Here is a 20,715-nt window from a genome sequence, read left to right on the forward strand (position 1 = left end):
TCGATGCAAGCAGATCGAGTCGTAGCGAGGACGAGTTTCGGTTCGACGAATGACACGTTTCGCGAGATCGTCTTGCGAGGCGATGAACGTCTGGTTCGCGCAAACGGGGACGTTCATCGAACTTGGTGTTGGCGATTCTCCGCGTCGTTGTATCCGTCGAAGTCGAAACGTTCGCGGTTAATCTCGTTATACAGGCAAAAGAGGAACCCGTTCGACGAACGCGCCAGCTAGTTATCTTTTTCTCGAAACGTCAATCCTCGACTGCGATACTCTCCTCCTTTCGTTACGCCCTGTAGCCAGGTGATAGCTACATAGCTGGGCGTATACCCACAACATAGCAATTTAGCTTGCTCACGTGCGAGCGGTTAATGCTCTTACGGGATTTCGAAAAGATCAGCCAGCATTACTATGCTATTAGCGTAGCTAAAACCGGCTTGCTTCCATAAACCTATACTAACATGCAGCCACTTTATTCACGCCGGTCCATTCATGAACTCTTAGCCAATTTTCCTCATTGACCAATTGACTCGTCGCGCGACTCGCCGCCACGTGACACGCGCGCCTGGGCCACCCAAGTTACTTATTTTTCGCATCCTTAACCAGCCGACGACTCATTGGAAATCCGTGTTTTGACTTGGCATCCACGACTACACAAAAATGACCGTTTCTTCGCGATTCGTTCCCTCTACACGCCTGTTTTCGTTCTCGTTTAAACGGTTTCTACCTCGCGCGAGTCAACGTTATTACAGAAGCCTTACCTGCCACGTAAAGAGTCGAAGAAACGTCCCTGTCGCTAGACGGATCTACGGGTATGCTGGAAAATACGGAGAAGAAAACGAGCAGTTCGTTCATTGGCGAGCCTATTTTCCTACGATCGTCGCGGCTATAATTACGTTTAAATCGAGAAAAAAGATACAAAATACTCGCGTCAATTTCGCGTCAAATCGTACGATTATGCAGAATGCGTCGAGGTAAGAAGCGTTCATGCGGCTAATATCGGTTAATCGCTGATCACGCGAACATCGATGGTATCCTATTTTATGATATCGCGTGATTACGATTCCTTCGTAAATAAAGCATCGACGCATAACTCGCGTCAACGGCTTCAAGTACCTCGAACGTCATCGAACGGTGGACGACGCTTCGGTTGGGTTTCATGAACAAAATCACCAGCTCTATACCAACGCGAAATCAGTATCGGAATGTCCGTTACTTTCGCCGTGTATTTTGACGCGCAGGCAGCTCGTTACGGCTACTGCATCGAAGCAAACGTTCGCGCCCTCGTTATCTTCTGCACTCGTTCCGCCGCGCCGATTTAATTATCGTAACGCGACGCTTAAAGATTATTACGAGCGTCATGCAACAGCGGAGCATTAGCCGAGTCGTGTCTCGTTCTGATTTAAAAAACGCAAGAGTTCGTCGACGAACGTCTGTGGGACGATTCAAAGTCACGCGAGTAATTCTTTCTCGTGAATTTTCGTCGCCGGTCGAACGTTTCGAGAGATCGACGAGAAAAGAGAGGACGCGCGACGAAACGAAGAACGACTCTCTCCGAGGCGCGATTCCGATCGGTAAAAGAAGAATAACAACGGATTTCGAGGTGCGGCGATCGGTCAGGAAACCTTCGGACATACACGATCAACGAAGGGCGAGACTCTCGTTAAGCGATCGATGCTCGGCGTCCCGTGGCACACCGCGAAAGCACATTCGTACGAGGCTTAAAGTACTCTGCCAGGTTTTATATAGAATGTAGTTCATGCTCATCATCCCGAAGATCAGCCGGCTGAGCCGTTCGACAAACGGTTCGAACAAAAAGCACCGAAAAAAGACAACTCGGTGCAAATAACCTTTGCTACGTTCTCCGACCTTCCCCCCGGGCCTCTTCCTCGCTCTGTCTCTCTCTTTGCCCGCCTTTCCATCCCTTCCGATTTCCCTGTTCTCCCATCTGTTTTCCTCTTTCTCTCTCTTTTCCTCCTTTCTGTCTCCGTGTAGCTCCTTTTCATCCCGTAGCTTCTGATAGTAGCTAGCTGCCTCCCTGTCTGGCTCGCGGTCTCGCAAGGCACGGCTCTTTGACGAATAGAGAAAGACGGACAGAGAAGACAGGGAGAGAGGGAATTTGAAACTGAGGCAAGCCGCTTATGAGGCTTTCGTGTAAATCACCGGTGAAAGTCACCGAGTTACTAAGTCAATGAATTACTCCGTTCGCCGACCGAGTCTGCCGGGGTCACACACGTCTCGGGGTTACAGGGTATTATCGGCAATCTTCGCGATCAAATCACCGATCGAGGGGAATATTTTTCGATCGCAGATGCCTTACGACGGACCGAACGCCTCCGTATTTTCCCAATGGTCTGGTTTCGATCGATCAGAGAAGACACTTGTCGTCCAACGTTTTGATGTTAATTGGATTCCACCGATGGATCCTCGGTGTTAATCCCGCCGTGGATTATCGTCCCGAGATCTTTTATCAGACATCTCGTCGGTACCGCTTTCGTCGTCCGACTACCGTTCGATCCACCGAATCATCCATCGTAATGTAAATTCGATCGACTGCACCGACACGACCGAGTCTATTACGCGCATTATGCGCCCGTGGAATCCTCGCGCGACGTCTCGTCAACCAACAAATCCCTCTACCTACGGCGACAACGAACGCCATTGATAGTGATTGATCGCGCGCCCGTAGATAGAATCGCCACGAAGGAAAAGTCATGTTCAGGTGGATCTCGAGACTCGCTTTTGGACGGACTCCGCGCTAGATAGACCGGCTTTTCTTCTGCCAGCCGCTTTTGCTGGTCATCGAGAAACGCCCCACGGGAGTCGTCCACGGTCACAACGCGTTTCGTGTCGCAGGTGTTGCGAGAAACGGCAGGAAAATCGCGTTCGACCGCGTGACAACGTCGAATTACGCGCAAAAGAAATGCTCGATCGGTCGTCGATATCAAATCTCTCGTGCCAAGAAGACGTTTAACTGGCCCGAGTCAACCGGCGCAACTTGTTCCTTGATCGACGTTCGTTTGTAATTCGATTTCTTCCAAACAATGGCCGATCTTCGAGCAGAGCCCCTGCGGAGGCCTCGATCCCGTGGTCCATTCACGTAATTCTGCCGCGTAATACTCGCGGGAACCGAGATACCGATCGGTCAATAAGAAATTGATTCTCGACAGTCACCCGCGTCACCGTCGTCGGCCTACCACGAGCTCCGATCTCCGTCGAACCACAAATATGTTTTAACGTAGACCGACCAAGCTTTACCACCGTCCACGAATTTGAACCATAATGTTTCTTTCTTCGTTGTTGCGCGTAGCAACGAGAGAAACGCGAAGGAGAACGTGGATAATCGCAAAGAAAAGTTCGGTTGCTTTAAACGAATCTTGTCCCGATCGCGGAGATGACCGTAAATCGCGTAATACCGGAGGCAGGAAGAGCGGCCGAATAAAGGTGGCAGAAGTGGGTGTTCCGAGGGCGGAATCCACGTTCCCACATTTATTATCCTTGAAGCCAAACCGGGACTAACGAGTTTTTGATCGGCGCCGTCCGTGTCGGTCTATAGACACGATGGCATCGGTACCGTCCATCTATGCCTACCTGCTTCTCGAGCTCTTCGCTTTTGTCCCCGGCCTCTTCCTGTCGCCATTGTCCAAGGAATCCGGCATTCCGCCGGACGGGAAGAAGATTTCCTTCGAACAAAGCAAAACCGACTCTCTCGACCTTTCTTCCTGTTCCTTTCTGTACGATGGCAGTCGACTTTTCGGACGACGAAACGAACGGTACACCGCGAACGTTAAACCGTGTGCAGGACTCCGTCGAAGAAGGTGAACGAGAGTACGACGACGCGATTAATCGTCGTTGCTGAAGTTGCAGTCGCCGAACGAGCGGAGAACGATGCCGGGAGGAGCGAAACCTTCGAAAGGACGATGCAAGGGGTCAGAAAAAAATCGCACGGTGCTGATTGAACGGAGAAGAGCAGCGATCCATTTTGCAGGGTATACCGTCCAGATTTCCCGAGGGAGTTTAACACGGCGTAGGGAAAACGACGGCGAGGGAAGAGACGGGACTTGGACTATTAGCGATCACAAATAGGCTATTACGGTCCCATTAATACAGTGCAACGACGAGACGTGCGTTGGTCGAAACACGAACCGCGGATACCAGACTTCCATCAAACCCGCGATCTTCCTCCCTCTCTCATCTCTCTCCTTGTTCATCTAGTTTCTAGCTACTCCCCCCAGACGGCGGTACTTCTCTGTTTTTACCACCAACCGATAGTATAGGGTTTCCACGAGCCCCAGAGACCGGTAATCCGAGATTCACTTTGTGCGTAAGGTTCCGCGTGCACGTAAGCCGAGGGCATGCTCTCGTATGCACGCGTCGCGACGCCCTACTCGCGTCATCTCGCAGTCCACGGACTCTGGCCATTCTGCGCGAGTTTCGATCGTTCAATGGAGAAAAGCAAAAAGAAAAAAAAAAAGAGAATAAAAAGATAAGGCCGAGAGAGAAATATCATTTGAAACACCATCGACCCACGGAGGAGGGCAATAGCCTGGAACGAAAGCAAAGACAATGAAAAGAAGGGAAATTCTCGAGAAAGAATGTCGAGAGGGACGTTAATTTAAAGCAAATAGAAGAGTGGAAGCGCGCGCGGAGAGGCGAAACGCTGAAAGGAGCAGCAAACGAGGCGAGAATAAACGTAAGCTCGGCTAATCGACTAGGCAGCCGCGGAGAGCCCGTGCCACGTGCCGACTGGCAAACGTTCCGGTAGCAAACACCGCGACGTTGTTAGCCCAGTTAGTCAACATCGGCGCCTCGGATGTTAAGCCGATCCGTTGTAGCACCGACCAACTCATCCCCGACGTCTCCCTTTCCTGCGAAACGCGCACACGTCCGACCACCCCATTCTCTCGGCGGGGTGTGCGACTGCTTAAATTTTCACGGATCGTCGAAACAGCTTCTGAGAGCGGCCGGACGAAAGATCTCCTCGCGAAACACGACGAAGATCCGTCGAGAAACAAACCCTGGAAGAGAAATTTCTTCGGGGATTCTGTTTTGGCAACGCGTTCGAGTTCGCTAGCGTTAAGCTCGTTTGCGCGCTAGAGTCGATTCCTCGACTTTTAACTCGGCGCTAAAAGGTTTCCCGCGATCGTCCTTAGAATCGGGTGCCGCGGGTAATTAAGCGGAATTCCGAGCGAACTTTCGGAAGAACGACCGAGTCGATCGGTCGTGAAAGCTTAGGCGTGGAAAGTTTGCCCTTTATCGAGTGGCAACCGTAATACGGTTCCCTGTACACGCCGAAGATAGATTCGCTCGACATCTTTCTTCGCAACGGCGATTAGCAGGGCCAGAAGCTAAACGATTGGTTAAACGTTCGATAAGCAGTCTACGTTGTACATAGACACCGCAAATCCTTTGCAATTCGTAGCAAAGCGCCAATCAGTCGAACTGGATTTGGCTCTCTTCCGTCTAATCCCGCATTCACGCAGAAACAATGCCGGGAGCAGTGGAGTAGCGCGTGCCGCTCATTAGTACCGATCAATGACTCGATCGGACCGAGACGATAAAGCTGTACGGGGCTCCCTGTATCTCTCTTGCTCGGAGCACGGTGGTTCGAAACAGCGACGCGGATGTAGTTTAACGGAGCAACGTCTTGGAGATGTTGTGCGCGTCTAGCTTCGCCTCTTCCTATCACTGCAAACGGGGACCCTTGACGAAGGGTTGCCGTTGAAGGGCGAACGAAGGCTGGCCGGAATCTCCTCGGTCGTAGAGAGGAACGTAAAGAGGAACCGAGAGCAACAGCGCCAGTAGCAGCAGAAGTAGTAGGTGGAGGAGACAGAGAAGGCGGAGAAGGAGGAAGAGGGTGGTGGCGGTGGTCGTGAGGGGCAGCAATCGGGTGGTGAAGAACCGGAGGAAGGTAGATGCTGCAAGGGCAAGGGGCTAGGGGAAAGCAGGCCGTGCGGCGAGGAGCAGGGTGAACGGGGGTTGTAAGCGGCTTACGCCCGCCGAGCGGAGAGCGACTCCTCGCTAATTATTTATAGGACCCTCTCCCGGCTCTCTCTTCTCGTGCACGGAAGATCCTTTGCCGAGAGGAGTTCTCTTCCATCTTTCTTCATCCTCTTTCCTCTCTCTTCCTCCATCTTTGATCTTTTCCTCTTTTCCGTCTCCCTCCACCCTCGCTTTTCTCTCTTTCTCTCCTTCTCTCTCTCGGTCTTTCCCTTTTCTTTTCCACCGCCTCTTCTTTCTATACTCTTCTGCGTTCTCTGTGCAACCAAGTTATATGTACACGGTCCTTTTTACGCTGCCAGGGACTGTCCTCGGGTTCTTTAAAATGGGAAAGGTTTGATCGTCGGAGGGTGAAACGCCGTTCTTCCTCAACCCCCGACTTAGCTGTCCTAAAAACTGCAAATATATCGAACGGCGAGCTCAATTTTTACGATAGATAGAAAAACGCCGTCTCCTACGACGAAAAAATGGAACCGAAAGTGCGTGTATCCTCGCAACGTATTCGTCGAAAACCATTGTGCGGTTAATATAACCGCACAATGTCTCGGGCTGTTCTTCGTTTCGAGGTAATTTATGGTGCGTAAGAAATTCTTCGTTAGTATATGCCATTCCCCTCAGGTAACACCACTTGTCTAAACTGACGAAACTTGCGGTAAACCTGCTCGTAATTACCATTTTTGTACGTCACGTAGGTTCACAGAAAATCGGCAGGTACTCGTAAAGCTTGAGCCTATTCCTAGCTGTTGGGACGACGTGAAAGAGCGTCGATAGAATCTCCACGTGTGCCCGACGCTATAGCGGCGGAAACCAACTGTCCATTTTTTAGGATTACCTGTAGATGCTTCTCGCACAAGCTACGTGTGTACGACCGGGAAGCGTAGCGCGAGAGAAAGAGATCCGCTGGGAGAATCGAGCAGATAGGGGGACGGATAGAGTAAAAAGGTGTGTTGGTTACTTGGAAGCATGCCGAATGTTTGGACAGAGGGAGCTTAACAATGCATTCGCGCCCCTTGACTTCCTGCCGGAGCTTCTGATCCCTCGGTCTGGCCGGCGAGCGTAATTGGGTCGAACGAGCCGCGATTCCACTAAAAAACTTCCCGCTCGACTTCGTACGCGATCGGCTGATTCGACTTTCTCCTTCTCTGCGAATCGATCGACAGCACTAGAAAGTCCATATTCGGAGGAACTCTGGCGGAAGGTCTGAGATTTCTCGAAGGTTCTGCTATCGGAAAACCAAGTTGGACATTTGTATTTAAAGACAAGTTGCGACTTGAACAGCAACGATAACCGTTATTCGTGACAACGGTAAGTAAGGTAGGTAAGTGGTCAGGATGACTAATAGCAAATTTCGTTAACCCTCTGCCATACCTTCACGAGGTTGAGTTATGATGGGAATTTTCAGCCAAGCCTAAATATCACGAGTCAGGTTCGCGTTTCATGTCAAACGTGAATAACACGAGTGTCACTCGTAGTCTTAACCTCGGACCAAGTATGAATGTATCGAATGGTGTCTTTTATTTAAACACAGGCGCAACTATCTACGCACTTAGTCGCACGATCTCGTGTTTCGAGTTCCGACACTCTGTCTGCGTCGCTTCGGCTCGTTTGCTCAGCATTCGGGCGTAACGTTCGGGTTCGAATTCTTCCGAGTTAAATGGTATGGCAAGGGCTTAATTAAGAAAGCAGTTGCATCGGTCAGAGTGTGACGCAAGCGAATTTCTATCGAAAGAGAGCGCGGCGCGCGGCTCGAACGTGTGGAAAAAGATCAAAGCGAGAAAGTCGAGGCCACGGACGTTATACGATGCGCACCAACTAGCAGAGTCCTCCAATTGAATTTGCAGCGCGGCGCGATCTCGATTCGTCGCTGATTCGATTTCATCGAGTTTAAAACGACCGCTTATAGAGCATTAAGCAATCCTCAAAGTGGGAACGAGAAATCTAGTTACGAGAGCGCGAGCTGGCCTCTTTGATCCAGCCGCTTCCCCTCCTTCGTTTTCTCTCCTTCTCTGTCTATCCTTTCTCTAACCCCGTCTCTCCTCGTCCCTCTCAACCCCCAACCGCTTCTTTCTCTCGTTAGAATATTGCCAATCGGGGAAATTCCCCTTCGGACTTTACGGCCTTCCAGATTGCGTGAAAATTTCATCCGCCAACATGATCCTCTTCATCGGTGAGATCGATCTTTCCGCTTTTCGTTTCGCCGTAAGTAAATTAATTTTCTATCCAGAAAAAAAAAGAAAATTATTAATCGATCGGCCCGGTAAGAATCGCATCGTTGGTGGCTGTCACCCGTTTCATAGGACGTTGCGACAATTGCCAACGTTTTCTGCGCGATATACGAGCCGGGATTTTGAAGCAACGGGATACTTGCCGCGGCGAGACGTCGTCGAATTAACGAATAAATTCGCGTAAAATTATTAAACCGATTCTCATCGATGCATTATTTATACGGCTTGCCGTCGCCGGACCCGTCCATGTTGCTCGCGATCGGATGAAATATGGGAAAGCAGCTGTAAATGGAGTTGCCGGAACATTTAACGCGTAACTTTTCGCAAACGCCGTACATAATATATGATTTACTCGCGTGTCAACCTCTGTCGATGGAAGTGCCGGGCGCAGGTGAAAAATGTAATACACGTAAATACTCGAGCGCAAATGCCGGCCGATACACATTTTCACCCGTGATCCCATTGAACTAAAAGAAAAACAAAAAATACAGGTCAAATGTCGACGAACACCCGTATAATCTCTCTTTTCGCGGATTTACCTCCGGGCTGTTTATCGCTTCGAACGAGTTCGAACGTTTAGGAATGAATAACGACACGTAAGCGTGGTCTAAAGGATATTTCATTTTCTGTTGACAGGTCCAAATGACATGGTCATGCTGTTCGACGAGCAATGGAAAGTGACAAAGACGGTACTTATCGATCCCCGAGGTGACGAGGGTAGCTCGTAAATATACAGCACAGAAGCAAGGCGGAATCGCTAATTGCCCTGCGTAATTTTGTTTCAGTGTCCTGGCTGGTAAGCAATCGGTAGGTCCGGGGCTTTCCATAGGTGAAAGTTCGTGAAACACTTGACATTCGAAAGTATGGGAACCGTTGTAACAGCCTTATTCTTCAACCAAGTTTCGGTAGATGTCGGTAGAGTATATTAAATTGACAAAGACAGAGAGGCTGTAGGAAAACGGGTAAGAGAAGTTGGTTTGCAAGGATAGGTAGGTAAGTCGGGGCTTAGCCCGGTGACACAGTGAGCAGAACCAAGCCATGAAGCTTACGGCCGGCTCTGAGTTGTTATAATGGGATCCGGCTAAACGCAAGCCGATTTTAACTCTTCGCCGCAGCACTCGGCCAAGTTCAAGGCCATTGTCTTCAACATACTGAAAGTGAACGGTCGACGCCCGCAAACCCATCTAAAATGTCTCCAGAATATCCTTCTAGAGGAGGACAGTTAACCCGTACAGAGAAAACCTCGAATAATTGTTTCGCATCGACGCTTTTTCCTTCGTCTTTTATCCCTTTCGTTCGACGCGATGTCATAGCGTTTACCGCGCTATTATACTGACCGTTTAAAATTTATAAGAAGCGGGTTCGATAAGTCTGAAAGCTCGCGCAGCGTCTCCGTTTTAAAAAAACTTTTGCATTCCTTCGGCAGCTGTTCCGTTTCCGTATTTTTTAGCGAACGATTTCTGACACAAAGAGGAGAAATAGCGCAAATTAAGCAAACGTTTTGTAAACGTATTACTCTCGGCTAAGGATCAGAATACGAGGAATCCAACAACCACAAGAGGCTCAACGAACTCACGGTGGATTTGAAGCCAGTACGCAAGTAATTCTGTCGGGCGCATAGCCTATGAATCGAGAGTCTCTTTTAAAAGCAAAATCGCGAAGGATTTGCACCGAGTCTGTGCAAAAGGGGCAAAGGATCCGGGCTACTACTTAGGTATACCGGCTGATTTGTTATAGCCCGTTAATTTGATGAGTTAGAAAGGGTGGCGGATTATGACGTCAAAAGGTAGACAGGTACGCGATCTGTCCAATTAGCCAGGCACAGGCTGACCTGGTGCTGCCTTCGGTTGCTTGGGGTTCTTTGTCCCCCGAGTTTAGGCCACTTATGAGATACGCCGCTTTTGCCACCCTTCTCTCTATTAACGACCAACATGCTCGTGTGCTTCACCAAGCCGTATATATACCACGTAGTATACGCAACCTGGTACACCTGCGATCCTTTAATGGACCGTCTCTGAGCTCTATGCATACGCGAACCTCTCGATCAGCCTGTCTATCTAACATCTCTCGCCCCTCTTACGCGCTCGGAACTTTGCTTGATCGTATCAAAGAGAATACGGGACGTTTCACGATAATAAACGGTGCCACGATGAACCTCGTGCATCGACCGTCTCTCGTAACACAACTAATTACGCGTTCTACTCAGCGAATAGTCACCGCTTTCGATTTGAAATAAGAACTTTGAGATAAGCGGAACGGGATTGGATGGTTTAGCGAAAGGACGAAAAAAAGTTTGTTAGGAAAAGAAAGGATAAACCGATATAAGGGATAAACGCCGACGGATATTAGCTGTTTCGATGTAATCTGGGCGCGTGAAACGTAATTTCCGGGTAGAGGGCCGATAAATTGGTTACTTTACGTCGGCGTGCGAACGTTTTTTAATTTTGTGGAAAACAGGATAACATCGGAAAGAACATGCGACGCGTTTACGCAAATTGCACTCGCGATTACGACGACCACGAGTCTGTAATTAATAATGGCTTTTAATGGTTTGCGATCGATACGGCAGCCCACTCGAATAATGGGACGCGGGGCCGTTTTAATGTTAATTAATTTCAAGTGCATTAGCAAAATTACAGCCCGCGGCAGCGAGAACTTACGCACATCAATGTGATTAATAGAAGGCTGACTCGCGATCTATAAGCTGGTTGTGTCGAAAAGAAATAAGACGGGCCGCGTCGAATCACACGGTGCGCGTAAACGTTACGTTAATTAGAGTCGGACCGTGATTAATTGCATCGCTGTGACACGAGGTCGCAATCGTTCGTTATCGCGTGTACATGGTTAAATAAATCAACAAATTATTAATAATATGCGACGATTTATTTTTTGACGTAGTAAGATTCTCTTCTTACATGATAGAATAATCATGTACCTTATAAGTCTAATAATTATGTACAGCTTGCGTTGTATTGTTACAAAGTAACTTAAATCTATACGCACAATAATCAATTACAGCTTACACTGCCATTTGCTATTCTTAAATTTACTGATACCTCATATTTTTTTCATTTTTTATTTCAATTAACTTTATGTTTCAACTCACGATAGTTTACATTAGAGTTGTATACGCGGAATATACAATAATACCTCGCAGATCCAGACCGAAATCGGTCGTAACTGCAAGAAACGATCTATAATTTAATACCAGTTTCCCTTGTCACGAAATGGAACAGACGAAGATAGATAGTGATAGGTATGCACACTATCTAACACTCTCGAACCTTTTCGGCTTCGGTATACTCCTTAATACTACTAAAAATTACGATAAGAAAGAGATAAAAATAGAAAAAGGATAGAATAATTATAATAAGCGTATAATAAGCCCTATGAATCCAGAGATCAACGAGCACGCACGACCTCCTCCCAATTATCGCAATTGCACTATTTCGTTTTTCCCGACTGTTTTTAAGTTTGGAAAAAATGTTCCTACTGCGATAGTCATCTCGCGATCGGACGCGAAACATTGTTGCGGATTCTTATGTATTATAATCTTGGAAATAATTCGAAACGATGAAAATTAAATTCTTAGAGGCGATGAAATAATCGTGAAAGGAGAAATTAAATTAATCGGAAACCCATCCAAGAGAACAATCGTAATTGTTTGTTGGAAGGAAGGAAACTTCACTCTCGCGTCAATTGTAAAAACGTTTGAATTTCGTTTCAGCTTCGAACGATAAAAATAAGAACACGCGTCGAATGGAATCGAGTTGATCAGGATCAGATATTCTTTTCCATTTCCGATTGTAAATAGTTGCAAGGGACTACTGTGCTTGTGTTCTCGATCGCCTGGTATTCGGTTAAATATAATACAACGAGAAAGATGTCGTAGATAAATAATAATGAAACACCCTCTAATTTCGTACATCACTTATGCTCGTCATTATTTATTTAATAATTATTTATTTAATAATTATTTATTTAATAATGACGAACATGAGTGATGTACGAAATTAGAGTAAATACTCTTACTACCCTTACTCAAATCATTCCTAACTTAAAACTTCACTGAATACATACTACGGAAATGACCATGCTGTAAATCAACGTTCATAGACATTTATATCGCCTACTGAAAATTTAAATTACGAATTTTAGACATCTAGACATTAGGCATTCAGACATCATTTAGACATCTTTTTGTCTTCGAATAATCAATTACCATCGATCCCTTAGTTCTGACCATACATGGAATTAGTCTATTACGATATTAATTTGAATTGTACCCGAGAATTTTATTTTGCACTATGATCGGCACTATGATCGGCACTATGATCGGCACTATCCCTAACATTTCTTGAAAAGGAACACCAGCCTCGAGAAGGTTCGAGAGAATACCGAAGAATTATAACAAAAGACAAATACATCGGGAGTTTTTCCGTTTTATTCTATTCCTTCTCTACATTATTCCCGCAACGATAATCGTAAGATCCAGTCATATGAATTATATCTTGTAAGATATTAATTAATGAAGATAGAGGTAATTACAATCAGTGTTTTTCGATTTTCTTACCTATGCAACAAGTGGTCTATATAATTTATTCTTATTCGAATATTCTCTTGCCGAACTGGAAAATGAACCTAAACAGGATCCCTGCCACTGTCAATCATTACCGAAATAGGTTTCACTGCTTTGACATGATTTATCATCGTATTTCGGAAGCAATCGCTAGTAGACCGTGGATCTTTATGAAAATTTATGCTTTGATATGGAATGAACACTATTTCGCAGCCTGGAGAGAAATTTGCTTCGTCGTTAAATAACAACAAATGAACTGTCTCGTATATATCTTGTATATACCTTGCGTATCTTTAAATGTCACGATATCTGCATAAAAATTCGCGATCTAATTATAAGTGGCAAAGGATCCAGTAGATGTAGTTTCCTGAGTGCGATGAAGAATGCCAGAGTTTCTGCCAGGCCGCTATACCATCGCCTGATACTTCTGGTCAGATAGTATATAACCATCGGACTCCGACGAAGTGGCCATGTCGTTGCTGCCTGTTGGATTCAAATGATGACTGGTCAAGTGTGACATGGAGGACGTCAATGCCATATTGTGGTGATATTGCGGATGGTAATTTCCTTGTGGGCTGTGATGCATGTGCGAGATCTGAGTTGGATAGTAATCGCTGCTGGTATACGGATTCTGATAGGCATTGTAGGTCTGCCCAGCGTAACATTGGCTCGGGTTCACCGAGCCGGGTGACGATGAACTCCAAGCGAAACCATATTCGCTATGATGAAGTTGATTCATTGGCGGAGGATATGACGATGGCGGCAACTGACTCGAACCTGGAGTCAGCGGCGGAGAAGGTGTAGTTAGTGCGCTGTTTGCTCCGCTTCCGCCGGTCGGCGTCACACCCAGACGCGGGTACGTCGAGGTCGTCGATAAGAGAGGCGAATTCGGTCCGGGTGCCTCTTTCCCGCGTGGTGGAGAAACTGGCGATGAGCGTCTACTGGTTGACGCTGATGAGGTTGTCGGCATCTTATTACTATTACTACTATTATTTTGGTTCTGATTCGACCTCGGCGATCCTTTTGAAGGTGAAGTTTGCTGTTGCTGTTGCAATTGCTGTCTGCATTTCGCACGACGATTCTTGAACCATACCTACGCAAAGTAGAAGATATTTGGATAGATATTTGGTTAAACGAAGTGTCTCGGAAACTTTGAAATATCGCAGATCGTCGACGAACGAACATCCTTTGAAGGGTGGCAAGGACGAACGCAGCCAGATCTTTCGTGGGGAGTCTCCGAAGGTTTCGTAGAAACCATCGCCCGAGGGATCATGGAAAAGAAAAGGTATCCCGTCACGAGGGATGGAACCGTACAAATGGAGAGTTAATCGGTGCAATGGGAAAGTAATCGCGGGCGGACGGCCGTAACATTTCATTAAATCGCAACAATAACAACGGACTGGAGCAGGGGTAGTTGGAGGGCTTTTATACACGTACGTGTGCTAGTTTTAGTGTACACGCTCGCGCTTTGCGTACGTGTGTCCCTCGAGATTCGCGTTACCGATGTTTGTCGACACGCATGCGCTAATCAAACCGTATCGAATACACTATAATTGTTTTTATCGTGTTAGCGAAGGTGGGAAAATTGGCGAATAATTCGTGAAAAAATTGCAAAAAATTCGCGAAAAGTTTGCGAAAAAATCGTGAAAAATTCGCCGATAATTTGCGAAAAATGTGCCCGCGACGTTGTAATAGCATGCATGTAAATAAGCAAATTCTTTAAATAAAATCGGAAAAGTGCGTAAATTTCGTAAAAGAGCGAGGTCTTGCTTTCTCTTTCTTCACGAGCTAGAGATAGGCGCGTTCCAAACACGGACAAAAAGTATCCCCCGGTAGGCCGCAAGTACGCGCACAGGGACCCCCTTTCACTCCCCCTCATGCACCCTTCATAATCCCGGCACACAATGTGGCCAGGGGTGCGATCCTATGAATCTATGCCCGTGCCTTTAAAAGCAAGACCCGCCGTCATTGTTGTTATTATCGACAGCATTGTAACAGTTGTTGCGAAGAACACGACTCGCCGAAGCGAACAGGAGATTTCCAGTCGCCATGAATTTCGTGTTAGTTGGCTGAGTTGAGAACGAGGGAAGGATAGAGGCCTCGGTTTCGTCGAGTAGGGTTGAAAAGTTAAAATTAACGAAGCGTAAACAAATCGGAAATTCGAACGACCGCAACGCGCCAGAGATGTTACCGATAAAAGAAACTGTTTCGGGTTTTATCATTCGTCGAGGCAATAGGCGGATCCTCGTTTCGCAAGCACATCCTTCGCAAATGGGGTGCGGAGATTCGAGACACGTGAAACGTGGATATTGCGTATCAACCGTAAGAGAAATGATCCCTACGAGGAAGAGGAAGAGATGGATCTACGGGCGATGGGGAAGAAGAACGAGAGAGAAAATGCCCATTATCGCTCGATGTTTGCACAACGACACCCCCCCTCAGGAACAACACAGGGCCGAAGCTCGCAGCTACCCCAAAAACCAACCAACAGGACGTGGTGCCATCCGGAAGCCCTCAGGGGGCAACCACAGCCAGTTCTACTGTGTGTATCGACGGCTAGGTGTAAATTGCATCACCATCTGGTTAGCATCCAACGCGGAAAACCAACCCATTGGTCACGAGCTGGAGCAGCTGCGTTGACGTTTGGTTATGACGAATATATTTTCTTATTTGCGCTATTAATACGATATCGAAGCTGTTACGCGCCTATACACACACCGTGTTAACAGAAACGCGAAACAACGTCCATCCGTCTGTTCAAAGACACGGATACCGCGTCGAACCAATCGTAAGGGTACGAGAACGCTAGAATACTGCCTCGATAACGTTCGCGTGCGCGCCGATAACGACGCTTAGGAAAATTTTTAATTTATCGTACGAGCCGTTTCAAGATCCGGATATACATATTTTTTACGATAGTCAAGATTATCGTCGAGCAGAATTTAATACGTATAAATTTGTAAGGTAAACCTGTTCGCGAATAGAAGTTTATCGTTTTTCCTGTCGGATACTACCGCTTCTGGAGCCGTAGGCTCTTCTCTTTTTCACCGAGAAAATAACGTTTTGACGCGTTCCTCGATCGTAAATGATGGACGAACGACCTGGCGCATTCAAACGTAGCAAACATCGCGCGCAGCTGTGTCGTTCACTCGCAGAGTCGAGCGTATAGAAACTCGCGAGCGAGATAGAACGAAGGGCTATAATCCAGGAACAAATCAACTATATGTTGTGTTCCATACATCGTGCTTCTGTGTTCCTCTACCTATATACACCTCTATCCCATGTCGAGCTCTGTCTCTATCCCTGTCTCTCTGTTTCTCTCTCTCTCTCTCTCTCTCTCTCTTTCTCTTCTCCTTCTCCTTCTCCATTGGAAACTTTTAGATCCACACACCCCTCGACCTCTACGCCTCCCTTCCATCTCTTATCCACCTCTCTTTTTCCCCTTGGATATTATTCGTTCACGTGGGTACGCCTCTACAATGTACATGGTGCACACGTGTGCTCCCGTGACGTACGTGCAGTTGCGCCTTCATTCACCAGGGGCTTAACTTCGCGTGGAAACTCCGCTAGACGGAATTTCCTTGCTTTGTCCTACATCTCGCGATGGCGGTCGTTGGTACCACCGAGTGTAGCGAGATTACTTTACGCATCGCCCCATCGAATTCGATGACACGTAACCTATCCCCATATTTTATAAGATACACGCTACGACGCTCTGCTGAGTTCGCGTTCCAATCGAATCAGAAATACGCGATGCTGATTAAACAATGGCGATAAATCAGAGCACCGATACATATAGCGACGTATGGCGATCCCAGCGGTAGAAAGGAAAGAAGAGGAGAGACGCGCCGGGGGATTCGCGAGCTCTAATATTCCCGTCACGATCGTGACTTCGGGATATCCCGCCACGAAATAAAGATGTTACGAGGACCGCAATAAAAGCGTCAACGAGCTCGTCGGCACATCTATCAATGTACAGCCACGACCGGGACAATGGCGAAACCGGAGGGGCGTAGTGCGCGACGCCACGTTGTGTAAATACCTTAAATCTCGTCCACGCTTGCCGAAGCACGGAACATTCTCGTTCCCTCTTCCTCTTCTACTCGCTGCTATCGTCCACCGAGATCGTACTTGTTCCTTGTGACTCGTAAGATACCGTAACCTATACGCGACGGATAAATCGCGACGAGTTTCTCGACTCGCCTAGGTCGATTTCCACGTTCGCTGACAACCACAGTTTTCCTGTAACCCTCGCGATGACGAGGAAACAAGGAAAATAAATTTAACCAACTTACCTGCACTCGTGATTCAGGTAAGTTGATTTTCAGAGCAACCTCTTCGCGCATAAATATGTCCGGATATCTTGTTTTTGTAAAAAGTCCTTCTAATACATCTAATTGTGCTCTCGTGAAAGTTGTCCTTTCTCGGCGTTGTTTACGTTGATTCATTCCTGAAACAGAAATCAAACAATTGCAACGGTAGCGGATGTTACATACAGTTCAAATATTTGACACGATCGGGAGAATCGTGCGCTAAAAAGGTAGATTGGAAACGCTTGTCGAAAGGACGAAGATGAGTCGCGAGGCTGTTCAACTGGGGAAGGGTAAGGCATCAGTACCGCAGGCCGGAGGACAGAAAAGGGGGTGGCACAGAGGGGTGTAAGCGTTGCGAGGTCGCGATAGCGTAATTTTGAACAGTTCCCCGCTACGACCCACCCTCCTCTACCTTCCTCGTGCCATCGAGCCTCGCTTGGCTCGTTCCGGGACCCACGTAATCCGCTTATGAGGGGGTCACAGGGGGTGGCGAAGGGAGGAGGACGGGGGACAAGTCAGGACGGCGGAACGGGGACCGAGGAGGGGTGGGGTACACCCCGGAATACACGACCATCCAGAGGACCAAAGTCGCGGTTCGTTCCCAGCTGCCTCTCTGAAAACGATGGTATCCAACACGCCAACGTACAACGTTCCAACCAATAAAAAGAAGAGGCTGGAAAACTGCGCTTCGCCAGTGTCTCTCGGTTGGAAGTTGAATCGTAAAGTCGAGAAAGGAATGGTAGATACCAGCCTGAAAGGCTGCCCCGTCCGATGCCTCACGATCGACCAAACTCAGTTTTTTAAGACTCGACTTCGTAAACCTCTGCTACGAATCACAACGTGCTCCCGCCTCTCTGTTCTTAAAAACGTCGTTCGTAAACCGATTGTTCGATCGAAAGTTGCGAGTTTTGTCTCAGCGATCGTGCCAGCGTGTAAAGTCAACTGTGGCGAATTTGAACAACGACCACGAAGTCGCGACATCGTATACCTAAAAAGAAAAAGCATCGAAGACATCAGTAAGCAAAGAGAAGAACGCGAGGGAGGTGAAGAAAGAGGAGGAAGAAGAAGAAGAAGTAGAAGAAGAAGAAGAGAAAGGAATTAAAAGCAACAACTCCTACCGCGAAAACAAGTTGGAAGAGTGGTTTACGACGAGAAGAGGAGGCAAGCGTGAGGAAGACATTGTATACGTCGTACATTTGCATATTTCTCCTCTTTAAATGCTTTAACGCGAAACCATTCTACAATGTTGAAAATAACAATTATGTAACGAACGCGTGTTTGGATATGCAACGATCAACAGAGTCGACCAAGTAACTCGAGAGGAAAGAATCGGAAGAAACAGAAGCGCGAAGGACATCGTCGATGAAAAGCCACAGCGAAGCGAACCATCTTAAGAGGGGAGTGGTGCGTGAGCTGTAAGAGGGCATCGGTTGTATCGGTCGTATCTCTCGCGCTGACCCTGCGACTGTTCCTTTAAGCTAAGAACGATATGTAACAACAGGACGTCGAAGTAAAGGATGATGACGATGACGCCAACGATGATGCATACACGCGATCGAATGGCTAACGAACTGGTCGAGTGGGCTATCAGCGTGGTAGCCAGGTAGATCGTCGAGAAAGATTGCGCCGGGCACAATGTAAAATTCCATGCCGGTTGGCTACCGTCGCAACGATGGCCACGACACGCCCGCGATCATTGAATCTATGATCCGTATCTCCTGTTCCGTTGGGTGTGCGGCGCGGCGCGGATCGGAGCAACGGAGGTTGGACCGAAGGGATGAGGCTCCTGGCGAAAGAGAGGAGAACAGATCCAGCGAGAGGATGCTTGATTGTCGAGTGGGCGTTAGCGCTACCGTTAACGACGGCCTTTGCCGGCTATACATCGGTCCATGTGAAAGCCAGGCCCTTATCCAGCAACGAGACAATGGAATTCCGATTATGGTCTTCCGCCTGCTTCTACACGGCGTCGAGTGGGCGCGAGGGAAAGCCCTTCGTTTGCTTGAATTCTACGCGAGCACAGATTCGAAACTCGAGCGTCGAGATTCTCCATTGCGCTTGATCTACAGTTTCATCGACTGTACATCTTTCGCTGTTTGCCGACAAAAATCCTGCCACGAACGCGAAATTGCACGCGAAAGTTTTTCGGCAGGAGGGATGGTGAATTCGAATAGGCCGGTTTGCCGAAAAGCGGCTAGCTAAGCAGCACTAATGGGACAGCAAACACCCGCTGGGTCCTGAAGTATGATTCGATTTATTATCGTCAGCGCGAGACGAAACCTGGGGTTGATACAAGGGTTGCTTTGGCTCATTGGCCCACAACAGGATCAGACGCCACCCTAATAGCAAATTCGTTTTCTGTTTATTGGATTCTTCCTTCCCTCGGCACAGGGTTTCGCGTTTCGAGATCTCGAGTGGAATGGAATCCGTGGAAGTCAATGAACCGATAACAAAATTTTACAGTAATTTGTCTCGCCCGCTGGAATATCCTCGGAACACGTCAGGTACCGAATGAAAATGCTTTTCGATCGATCGAGCTTTTCCTCGAACATACAGCACGATCGTTCGGCGTCGTATCTAATAAGAGATTACACAGAGTAACGAAAGGCTACTAATTAATCGCAATCTGTGAATTTAATGAATTACCCTCACCGTACTCGGACAGAGTACACGCACGTTGTGAGTCGACCGTATGAATTACACGACCGGTGCTTACTTATCTATCCACGATACCATCTAAAACTATGCTTGCGATGAAATATGGCGCGTCTAGGGGACGAGGCGTGATTATGCTTAACGTAGAATTTCCCTAGGCGTTTGTCTCGAGATTGAGTATGCGCGCACGTTATTGAATAATAAATACCCAGGATAAAACGAGACGCTGTTATTTCGGGATGCTTATCGAATTAAAAAACGCAAATTAATATCAATTACATCGCTCGATCCGGAGAACCGAATACGAAATCTCGCAATTATTGAATAAATTAAGTGGCTACCACGAGACCATTCATTCGTCAAGACGGTTAAGATCGCGGAGAATCATAAATTACTCGCAAACATCGAGAAATCGGAAGAGAATCAAAATTAGCCGAGTGCGACAAACTCGTTTCACGAGCAAGCGGTTACTTTGCTATTCATAGAGCGCAAGATGCGACGGTAGCAAAATTCCAAATCGATGAACGATCAAGGGAGATGACCGACGAATATCGAAGGAAAGTGAATACGCCGTAGAAGGGAATCGAAAATTAATTAAAAGCTAAAATGCGAACAGGACGCTAGACGGCACAGAACGTAGGCGGAGGGATGGATTATTCAGGGGACCGTGGGATGATAGCACGTGCCACTGTCGATGAGAGACGGAATTCTAAAAGGCCATCAGTTACGAAAACATTTGGCCGACTTTGCGTTTACAGCATGACCTCCGTGAAATCGCTGCATAAAGCAGATAACCGCATTCGACTGATTTGCCTTAGGTGCCTACGAAGTCGTAATATCCTCGTCAAACGGGAGCATATTCGAGACAAAAGTTCGATATCGGGAAAAAAATGTGCAAGGTTATCGAAAAGCGAGCATCTGCGCTCCAGAAGACCACACAAAGTTTCGA

The 20,715-nt window shown here is 47.4% G+C and overlaps 2 protein-coding genes across 2 annotated transcripts in view; both read right to left on the reverse strand.

Moving 5' to 3' along the window:
- Positions 1 to 12,341: 12,341 nt before the first annotated feature.
- LOC126919187 (homeobox protein OTX2-A-like) overlaps positions 12,342 to 20,715 on the reverse strand; it is a 32,985-nt gene continuing 24,611 nt past the window's right edge. Inside the window, exons 3-4 of the mRNA XM_050727994.1 lie at positions 17,097 to 17,251; positions 12,342 to 13,894 (exon numbers count right to left, since the gene is read on the reverse strand). Of these exons, the coding sequence (XP_050583951.1) occupies positions 13,208 to 13,894; positions 17,097 to 17,251 (842 nt within the window). The 3' untranslated portion in view covers positions 12,342 to 13,207. The remainder of the gene's footprint in view (positions 13,895 to 17,096; positions 17,252 to 20,715) is intronic.
- Positions 13,812 to 20,715, reverse strand: part of LOC126919189 (alpha-ketoglutarate dehydrogenase component 4) — a 53,231-nt gene continuing 46,327 nt past the window's right edge. Inside the window, exon 4 of the mRNA XM_050727997.1 lies at positions 13,812 to 16,234. Coding sequence (XP_050583954.1) covers positions 16,223 to 16,234 — 12 coding nt within the window. The 3' untranslated portion in view covers positions 13,812 to 16,222. The remainder of the gene's footprint in view (positions 16,235 to 20,715) is intronic.

The sequence above is a fragment of the Bombus affinis genome, chromosome 8 (assembly GCF_024516045.1).
Source record: "Bombus affinis isolate iyBomAffi1 chromosome 8, iyBomAffi1.2, whole genome shotgun sequence".
Classification (NCBI taxonomy): domain Eukaryota; kingdom Metazoa; phylum Arthropoda; class Insecta; order Hymenoptera; family Apidae; genus Bombus; species Bombus affinis.